General features: G+C 46.3%; 1 protein-coding gene across 3 annotated transcripts in view; it reads right to left on the bottom strand.

Moving 5' to 3' along the window:
- LOC138811382 (alpha-actinin-1-like) overlaps positions 1-10,177 on the bottom strand; it is a 42,819-nt gene extending 32,642 nt beyond the window's left edge. For all 3 annotated transcript variants that reach the window (XM_069999119.1, XM_069999118.1, XM_069999117.1), the window contains exons 1-3: positions 10,060-10,177; positions 2,143-2,229; positions 286-373 (exon numbers count right to left, since the gene is read on the bottom strand). In XM_069999119.1, coding sequence (XP_069855220.1) covers positions 286-373; positions 2,143-2,229; positions 10,060-10,147 — 263 coding nt within the window. In that variant the 5' untranslated portion in view covers positions 10,148-10,177. The remainder of the gene's footprint in view (positions 1-285; positions 374-2,142; positions 2,230-10,059) is intronic.
- Positions 10,178-10,454: the final 277 nt, after the last annotated feature.

Here is a 10,454-nt window from a genome sequence, read left to right on the forward strand (position 1 = left end):
CACGCCAAGCTTACAGCCCTGGTCTTGCTAGTCTGTAATTTCTCAGTACCTTCTCCTTCCAGCTCTTCCAGTACCATACCCCTCAACCAGAGGGGTGTCAGGCAGTGGATGTGGCCACGGTACTGTGGGGAGGGTGAAGAGGTCCAAAGGCACAGCAACACCTCTTCCCCCAAAAGGCCACTTCCTCCCTGTGAGGGCCCAATGGTGTTCTGGAATGGAGATCATCCAGCCAAGGGGCCTGGAGTTGCTGAAGGAGGCTGCAGAAGTCCTGGCCCCTACACTCACCTGATGTGGAAGTTCTGGATGTTGACATTTTTGTAAGGGGCCGTCTTCCTCTGACACCACAGGAGCAGCCCTTCCTTGGCTGAGGTCTCTGTGGGGAAGGGGATGGGTAGAGGTCAATGCCTGACCCAGGGGAAGCCGGGGGGGGGGGGGGGTTGGCTAACGAAGGGCCCCACCGTGATGTCTAGAGCCCAACCCTGCTGCTAAGGAGAGAAGAAGCCCAGGCTATTCTCCCTGGCTGTTTGGTAGTTTCAGAAGTTATTTGAGAACAGAAAGGCAAGCTAGCCACATCAGACACTGAAAATCAGAGACAGGAGTTGCTTTTCAGACTTTTGGAGCATCGTCCAGGCTCCTTTTCATTCAAAGAAGTGGTAGCAAGACAAGAAAAGTTAGCAACCTCTAACAAGTGGTAGCTCTGGGGAGAACTCTGAACAGTCTTGAAACTCTACAGGTCCAGAGAAGCCTCAGGATGGTATTATACAGCCTACAAAGTGCAAAGAGCACAGGAGAAGAGCGTGATGATTCTGACCCAGGTTTTTATGTTTACTTAAATAAATAATGGCTGCCTATATTTACTAACCGCTGTGTGTACGCAGCAGTCAGGTGTCCGATGACAGGGGACGCAGGTTGCTCTCAGCATCAATAGGCTGCAAACTGCACTGCCCCCTGGGTCATGTCTATGAATTGCAGGTTATGGTACCCAGTGGAGTGGGTTCATGGTTGATCTCATTTATTTTCACAAAGTGGACTTTAAAATGTTAAAATATGCCTACAAAGATTATAACACCTCAGGCAGGAGCATACAAAAATGGTCTCAGCTAGTGTTGCTACTGAGTTCAAGCTCCCATGTTAAAAAAACACACAACAAAATGGATAATTTGAGTCAACAAGAACTCCACCCAAAAGAATAAAGAAAAGCAAGACAACTATTTGAAAAATTAATTTATATCCACTATCACTAACAAGAAGCACACTTTAAGAGAGTATTATGGGCCATACTTCAAACTTCAGACTTTAGACTTCAGTGTTGAATTATAAAGTATCGAAAACCTAAAATTTGCATAACAAAATAAATGACTCACATTGTTCACATCAAGACATGCCTTTGGATAAAACTGCTTGTGATTTCTATGCCACTAAAATGAACCAAATAGTTCAAACCCCATGACTGACAAAAACTAAACTAAACCAAAAATATTTTTAAAACATGATTTCCATTTCATATTTTAAATATTTGTTCTTGTACATGTGTTTTAGCATGTTCACAACAATATACAATATCATAAAATATATACATGCACATCAAACAGCCTCAAAAACTGCTGTACAGAAGGACCACTGATTGTCCCAATCATTGTGCCCCCCCGCAGATCCACAAAATTGCCACTAGAGGGTGCTGTGGGAGCAAAGTGACAGACTTGGGGCCAGCTCCGGGTCTCTGATCTCTACTTTGTTTTTCTCACCAAGACTGTGGTGGGGTTTCTAATAAACTTCCCACCACAGCTCTGGGCTTCCTCAAAGTGGGAGGAGCCATAATACATCTGTAGGTTGTTTACTGGATGATGCTGATGCTTACTGCTATTAACTTTCCCCTCAAGGCTATTTTCCCTGTATCCTTTAAGTTTTGATCCAACATAACCACAGGAAAAAGCTCCATAAAAAAAAGAAAGAAAGAAAAGAAAAAAGAAAAAAGCTCTTTCCCTACACCAGAACAAGAGGCCTAGGGACAGAAATGACCTGTGATCCAGTATGGTTGCCCCAGGAGAAGGAATTTCCCTGGCTGAGCCCAGAGAGGAAGAAAGATGAAGAAGGCCAGGGAATGGTAACAAGCTTGAGGAATGGAAGACAGCAGAGACCTACCTTCCACAGAGATGTCTTGGATGGCAAAGCGAAGGATGATGGTCCAGATCATACCCAAGGTCATTTTCACGTTCCCGTCCACGATTTCTACAGAAAGAACAGCAGGCTACGTGAGTGAGGACTGATGACAGGAGGCCAGAATTACCATCCCCAGAATTCCCACATAGGTCCACACACCTAGGCCTCCAAACCTACAGAGCTCCTTCCAGCTTGTAGAGGAAAAGAGTAGATTTTTATTTTTATTTTTGTGCTGAGGATGGAGCTCAGGGCCTTGAACATACTAAGTATACACTCTACCTGTGAGCCATCCTACCTCTCAATCCCTAAGAGAAAGTTTTTAAGTCAGTGCTATCAACCAACAGTTAGATGCTAGGAGAGAAGTCTATCTTGGGCCACAGAGAAGAGGTGCCTTAAGCTCTGAGCTGTGTCACCAGCCTGACAGATGAGAGGGGCTGGATTTCTAAGTCATCCCACAGTTTTGGACCACTCCATGAGCTGCGTCCTCTATAATCACTATGCTCAGAATGGCAGTCCACACAGAGAGCTGCAGACTTGACAGTTCTATAAAATACACCTTGAATGGTCCTCGGACTCCCCAATCAACTCTCTTAGGCCATTCCTAAGGTACTCACATAGAATTTTATTTTTTAATTATACATCAAGTTCTTCACTCAGAAACCTGCAGAAATTTTTTAAACTCTTAAATGCTGTAAATTCTATTTTTTTTAAAAAAAATACCAAGCCTAGAAGCACAAATACAAACATAAATCAGTTGTGTTTTTAAGGAGCCTAAGTCACAGGGCTCTTTATGGTCTTGGTGGTTGGACAGTGAGATTCCTTAGCAGACCAGGGAAGGCTGACCTATTACAAGGTGCGCTCAGTTGAGAGTAAGAAACCAAGGAATGTCTTATTTTCCCCTTTTTAGGGGAGATGCAGGAGATCCATGAGAGGGATCACTTCCACATGCATGAGGGTCTATACCCACACACCCCTAACCATGGTGATTCCAGTGAGGCAAGCCTTGCTCTAGGATCTTTGCCCCTTCTTCAAAAGCTAGGGCAGAACTGCACACAGCGCTAGAGCCGATAAGTTTCAAAGCAGAGAGCTACTTCCCTCAAGCAGCAGCTCCACTGAGTCTGCGTGTGGGTAACTGGCAAAGGAAGACTGGTATCCACTTGGGACACCAGATAGGACAGAGTGCTTCCCACTAACAGAGCCCCAGGCTCCAGGGGAGCACTAGCCCATGCTGGAGACTTGGGTTATAAAGATACACACAAGCTGGGTGCCCGTGGCTCACTCCGGTAATCCTAACTACTCAGGAAGCTGAGATCTGAGGACTGCAGTTCAAAGCCAGACTGGGCAGGGAAGTCTGTGTAACTCTTATCTCCAATTAACCACCTGAAAACCAGAAGGGGCGCTATAGCTCAAATGGTAGAGTGCTAGCCTTGAACTGAAGAGCTCAGGGACAGTGCCCAGGCCCAGAGTTCAAGCCCCACAAACAACAACAACAACGACAAAGATATAGACCATCCAGCATAAAACTATTTTCAGTCAAACGCAGTGATTCACATCTGTAATTCTAGCTATGTAGGAGGCAGATGTAGGAGGATCACAGTCTGAGGTTGGCCCCAGCCAAAAAAAAAAAAAAGTGCAAGATTCTACCTGTAAAAAACTAAAAGGCAAAGGACTGAGAGCATCTGCCTAGTGAGCAGGAGGCCTTGAGTTCAACACACAGAACTCTAACCCCACCCCTACCCACCAAAAGAAAATCAGCTCATAAAGTGATGATCATTTTATCTATAGCTTCCAATGCTTTGATATCCCTAACACTTAAAGAGTTTAAAGTGATAAGAAAAAGTCTAAGTTCTCAGTAGGTAAATAGGCAACAGGCACAAACAGACATATCACCATATCACAAAACATGAAATATAAATAAACAATTCATAAGCATGTTTAATCTTGCTGGAAATCAAAGAAATAAGATTATTTTTCCAGTGATTAAGTTTGCAAAGTTAAAAAACTAAAACAGGCATACATCTCAGTGCTTTCAAGATTTACAGCTAGAAGTATAAACTGGCTCTGTGTGTGTGTGTGCGTGCGTGCGTGCGTGCGTGCGTGCGTGCGCGCGCGCCCAAGTGCTTGAATTCGGGGGCTAGGCACTATCCCTGAGCTTTTGTGCTCAAGGCTAGTGGAGCCATGGCGCCACTTCTAGCTTTTTGGTGGTTAATTGGAGATAAGAGTCTCACGGACTTTGTTGCTGAAACTGTGCATTCTGTTCCCTTCTAGGATACCAGCTCCACAAGGTCAGGACTTTTTCCTGGTTTGTATCACTGCATCTGGTGCAGTACCTGGCACTGAGGACATTCTCCACTAATATTTGCTGAGTGAATGAATGAATGAATGAATGAATGAATGAATGAATGAATTAACCTTGGCAGGCACTAATATAATGACTGCATGTTCAGAGGCCTCTAGGAACACAGCGGGCTTTCCCAGAGCAGGCCCAGGCATGGGGCAGAGCATGGATGTGCTCAGACAGAAAACATCCAGCAAAGACTGCGTTCATGAGTTTTTAATGACTTAAAAAAAATCTTGAGGGCTGGGAAGATGGCTCAGTGGTAGAGCGCTTGCCTTGCATGCTCGAGGCCCTGGGTTCGATTCCTCAGCACCACATAAGCAAAAAGAAAAAAAAAAGCCGGAAGTGGCGCTGTGGCTCAAGAGGTAGAGCGCTAGCCTTGAGCTGAAGAGCTGAGGGACAGTGCCCAGGCCCGGAGTTCAGGCCCCACGACCGGACCCCAAAAAAAAAAAAAAAATAAATCTTGATAATGACATTTTATGGACAGCATTTCAACTCTAAGAGAAATCTCACAATAAAAAAAAAAAAAGCTGGGCACCGGTAGCTCACACCTGTAATCCTAGTTACTGAGATCTGAGGACCACGGTTCAAAGCCAGTCTGGGCAGAAAAGTCTGTGAGACTCTTATCTCCAATTAACCACCAGAAAACCAGAAATGGTGCTGTAGCTTAAGTGGTAGAGTACTAGCCTTCAGCTGAAGAGCTCAGGGACAGTGCCCAGGCCCAAAGTTCAAGCCCCACAACCGACAAAAGAAAAGAAAAGAAAGAAAGAGAGAGAAAGAAAAAGGAAGAAAGAAAGAAAAAAGAAAGGAAGGGAGAGAGAGAAAGAGAGGGAGGGAGAGGGAGAGAGAGAAAGAAAGAAAGAAAGAAAGAAAGAAAGAAAGAAAGAAAGAAAGAAAGAAAGAAAGAAAGAAAGAAAGAAAGGAAGAAAGAAAGGAAGAAAGAAAGGAAGAAAGAAAGGAAGAAAGGAAGAAAGGAAGGAAGGAAGGAAGGAAGGAGAGAGAGAGGGTGAGGGAGGGAGGGAGAGAGAAAGAGGGAGGGAGGGAGGGAGAGAGAAAAAGAGAGAGAGGGAGAAAGAGAGAAAGGAAGGAAGGAAAGAAAGAAAGACAGAAAGAAAGAAAGAAAGAAAGAAAGGAGGAAGGAAGGAGGGAAGGAAGGAAGAAAAGAGAGAGAGGGAGGGAGGGAGGGAGAAAGAAAGGGAGGAAGAAAGGAAGGAAAGAAGGAAGGAGAGAAAGAAAGAAAGAAAGAGAGAGAGAGAGAAAGGAAGAAAGAAAGAAAGAAAGAAAGAAAGAAAAAGAAAGAAAGAAAGAAAGAAAGAAAGAAAGAAAGGGAAAAGAAAGGTAAAGCAAGCAAGCTTAGAGCATGTGGTGACTGCGGCTCAGCCTTTCTGAGGGGCTATGTATTGCTCCCCCTGTGCCTCACTCCTTGGTGAAGGCCAAACACCTCAAATTCCCTATGGCCAAGGAAGCTCAGGGCCTGCAAATCTGCTCACCCCAAAAGCTTCTTTTGGGGGTCCTAGTTACTTTTCCAGAGAACCTCTCCTCCCCAGTGATGTCTTCCTAAGTTCTAAGGTACAATAAAGAAGCAGTTTTAGTACAGGAAAGAGAGGCACCAAGAACAAACAAATGAAATGCTTTCCAAGAGCTCCCATTTTACCTGACTCCCATCCCACCCTGGGGGAAGGGAGGGAACCCTCCTAAAGAGGGCCCCCCTAAGAAAACAGGAGATGTTTTATAAAGATCACTATGATTACAGCACAGACACCCCGCTTACAGGCAGTTCTGTCAGGGGACTGCTCAGAAGGTTGGGCCCACACCGAAGATTCCAAAGCCCACAACTGGGCGCCTTGGACTAAGCCACAGGGAAGTTAACAAGGTCTGCCACAGGTGTGGGAATAAACAGCTGCCATCCACTGCAATGTAGAGGAGCTACACAGTGGGGACTGCTTCCCCTCACTCCCCTCATCTGCCCAGGTTCAGAGTAGACTGCATGATGTGCACAGAGGTCACATGATGGAAACAGGAACCCAGAAACCACCACCTCCTACACCTCTGCATGGGCTACTGCACCCCCATCTGCTCCCACCCAGATGCTAAATGACTGACACTACCTCTAGTCTCTTGGCACCCAGACACAAAGGTTTTCCTGCCTACAGATATTCAAAAGTTCTCTTGTGTTCCTAACCATCGATCACTCAAGCCCCCAAGCCCCCAAGTCTAAACATTCTAGAACCAAGTATCACTGGAGAAATCTCAGGGATGCATTCAACCTCTATATGTTTGTAAGTGCCCAGGCTCCATCCTCTACCTGGACACCTTCAGGGACAGGGCTGGTATCACCTTCCTGGAACACCAGTTCTATTCCCTAAGGCTCAAGATGTTGTCTAGCTGGCCTATACGGTCTCCCTTTAAGCCTAGTTCTGTCCTTTAGGGTCATCTAGAGTCCACCCTCGCATCACATGATAATTCTAATGCTGGAGGAGGGAAGAGCGGCTCCTGGGGGTGGGGGCCTTCAGCAGCCCCAGATATAACTCCATCAGGACCGCAGGCAACATGGCCTGCTCATCACCAGAAGAGCTCATTCCAATGACCCAACCTAGTGTCTTTTTTCCCCCCCCCTGCTCCTGGGGCTTGATCTCCAGGTCTGGGCACTGTCCCTGAGCTTTCATGCTCAAGGCTAACACTCTATCACTTGAGCCATAGCTCTACTTCTGTTTTTTGTTTTGTTTTGTTTTGTAGTTTAATGGAGATAATAGTCTCATGGGACTTTCTGGCCCCAGCTGGCTTCAAACCATGATCCTCAGATCTCAGCCTCTTGAGTAGCTAGAATTACAATTGTGAGCGACCAGTGCCTGGCACCAACCTAGTATCTTTTACTTAGTGTCTGGTGCAGTAACTAGCTCCCTGCCCAGCAGAGCAGCCATCCTAGGAGGCTACTTGCAGGATAGATTTTCCACCATCAGGAAGCCTCAGACATACTGGCTACCAGGGAAGGAAGGGAACGTCTTAAGTCAGGTCTGGGTCTGGGTACGGAGGATCAGGACAGAGCAGCAGAGCAGAACACAAGATACGGTGCTGAGCCCCAAAGATTCAGTGTCCTGCATGGCAGAGATGGGGGTCAACTCTCCCATCAAGTACATTGGCATCTGATACTCAGAGAGGAAGCCACAGATCTGACCTGCATCCACTATGAGGTGAATTACCTATACCTATGCAGGTCTGGCTGGGGATCTCATGGGAGGCAGCAGAGATCAGCAGTGTGGAAAGAAGTTCAGCCGGCAGCCTAAGCGTGGGCATTAGAGCTAGCTCTGTCTGATGAAAAGACTGACAATTCACTGGGCTCTGGTGGCACATACCTGTAATCCTAGCTACTCAGGAGGCTGAGGTCCGAGGATCTCAGCACATGCAGGAAATCCAGGACTCCTAGTTTCAATTAATCACACACAAAAAAAGCTGGAAATGGAGCTGTCTAGTCTTGAGCAAAGAAGCTCAGGAACAACGCTCAGGTCCTGAGTTCAAGCCCCAGGATGGGCAAAATAAATAAATAAAAGGACTTGTTTATTTTAATTGCTCATTTTGTCTTTTCTACAATTCTGGATTCCCGACTTCTTTGGAAAAGCTGGAAGATGGTACAGCATCGGACCAGCTGGTCTCAGATAGCATGGTCCCCTCTACAGGACAAGCCTCCCTGAGCTCTCCAGAGTCCCCACCAAGTCCACGCAACACCCCTTCTCTTCCTCCTGCCCTGGTGGGCATGTGAATTGGCACCAGATCCCAGTGGGATTTTCCTTGGCGTCTCCTGCCTAAAAATGCCTGCCAAGTCTTTATTCCTCCCTAACAGAACATATTGTCCTTTTCTTCTTAAGAGACAAAGAATTATTTTCCCAGTCACAAAGCATGTGTAAGGAGTTGGGGCCACAGCCTGCAAGATATGTGCCCCAAAGCAACGCACAACTCTGAGAGGGAAAGGGAGGAGTTTAAGGCACAGCCCATGGCCTCCTCAAGTACTAGTGTCCGCCAACTTATTTTCCAAGGAAAGGCTTTTGGCTCTCAGAGCCTGATGGTCTCTGCAAGACCTACTGAACTCAGCCACCATGACCTAGAAGCAGCCACAGACGCTATGTAAATGACTGGGTGTGGCCATGTTCCAATGCTTACAAAAAGCTACGTGAGCTGGCCTCCACTTCATACGCTGTACTTTGCAGAACTTTTGATTCCAGTTTCTCAATGTAAATGATTGGCATCAACTCCAGTCACTAGGCAGGAGGGGACTCTAAACATCATCCAGAAGAGATCTGCTGCTATGGCCTCTGTGCTGCCATTTAAGGAACAGATGTAATCTCTGATGAAGGGAGATCATGGGCTAGAGGATCATAGCATCTATTTCCCACAGTGAGCAAGCAAGCTCAATACTCAGTGTTCTATCATGAATGAATGAATGAATGGAAGTGTGCTGTATCCATCTTTCCATCTCTGATATCAAACAATAGGTATCCAATAAATACATGTTAAGTCTACAGCTCACATTAATAAAGAGGTCTGTTTCAAGTATTAACCTTCTAGACACACCACAATATATGTGATTCTTCATTAATAAAGATTATACACACTACCTTCATTTGTGTGTGTGTGTGTGTGTGTGTGTGTGTGTGTGTGTGTGTGTGTGTGTGTGTGTGTCCATGCATGCTGGCGGTGGGGCTTAAATTCAGGACCTCACACTCTCACTTGGCTTTTTCACTCAAGGCTGGCATTCGTACCACTTAAACTACAGCTCCACTTCTGGCTCTTTTTCTTTCTTTCTTTCCTTTTTTTGCTGGTCCTGATGCTTGAACACTGGGCATGGCTGCTGCTCCTAAACTTGCCATAGTTCTACTACCGGTTTTTTGTTGTTACCTGGAAATAAGAGTCTCACAGACTGTTCTGGCTGGCTTTTGAATCATGATCCTCAGATGTCAGCCTCCTGAGTAGCTAGGATTACAGGCAGGAGCCACCAGTGCCTGGTGCCTTCTTTCTATTGTTAAGCATGCTGACACTAGGTTTGAGAATCATAGTTTAAGGCCAGACATGCAAAAACATTAGTAAGATCCTTATATCTTAACCAACAAGCTAGGCATAGTGGTGTGTAATCCTAGCTACAAGGGGATAGAGGTAAGAGAATGGATGTCTGACGCCAGCTCAGGCAAGAAGCTTAAGACCTCATTGGAAAATAACTAAAGCAGAAAGATCTGGGGGTGTGGTCAAGGAGTCGAACACCCGAGTTTAAACCCTAGTCATGTGAGAACAGCAGTATCCCAGGGCCTGTGGAGCTTTGGGGGACCTCACTGGCTTCCACTCAGCACCCCTACAGGTAGGAAAGGGCAGTGACATGGCAGGTGAGGAGGGTGGCCCTCCAGAGTGCAAGACTCTGTTGTGCAAGGTACTAGAAAGAAAGAAAGGCTGTTATGGGAAGAATCGCATACAGGCTGACCAGACAGAGATGTGCAGAGATGTGCTGCAGAGATGTGCAGGTCCAGGAGTCAGGGCAGGACGCCAGGACATCGAGGACAGCAGAAGGCCTTGCTCACCTTCGGCTCCGATGGACACCAGCTTGACCCCTTTGCTGGCGATGAAATCTAGGGCCTTGTTGACATTAGAGATCTTGTGGACCCGCATCTTGCCTCTTTCTGGCTTGGCCAAGCGCTCACCTGATCGGATCAAAGGGAAGAAAAGGAGGTGAGATGCAACCCTGCAGATGCCAGGCCACTCTCGATCCATCCCACCCAAGGCACACCTTGGACATGTGTGTGCTTGTGTGCTTGTGTGTTGTCACGCTGTCAAGGAAAGTGAGCGAGGCAGAGACCACCCCATCTCTTCCTGTCCACGGGTCAGGTCCAAAGCTACACACACATTCACTCAATGCTTATTTGTTTATTCCTAATTTTTCAAAGTAGTTGTACAAAGGGGTTACCATTCAACACGT

This window comes from Dipodomys merriami, unplaced genomic scaffold (assembly GCF_024711535.1).
Source record: "Dipodomys merriami isolate MVZ:Mamm:240054 unplaced genomic scaffold, mDipMer1.0.p SCAF_521, whole genome shotgun sequence".
In the NCBI taxonomy this organism is placed as follows: Eukaryota; Metazoa; Chordata; class Mammalia; order Rodentia; family Heteromyidae; genus Dipodomys; species Dipodomys merriami.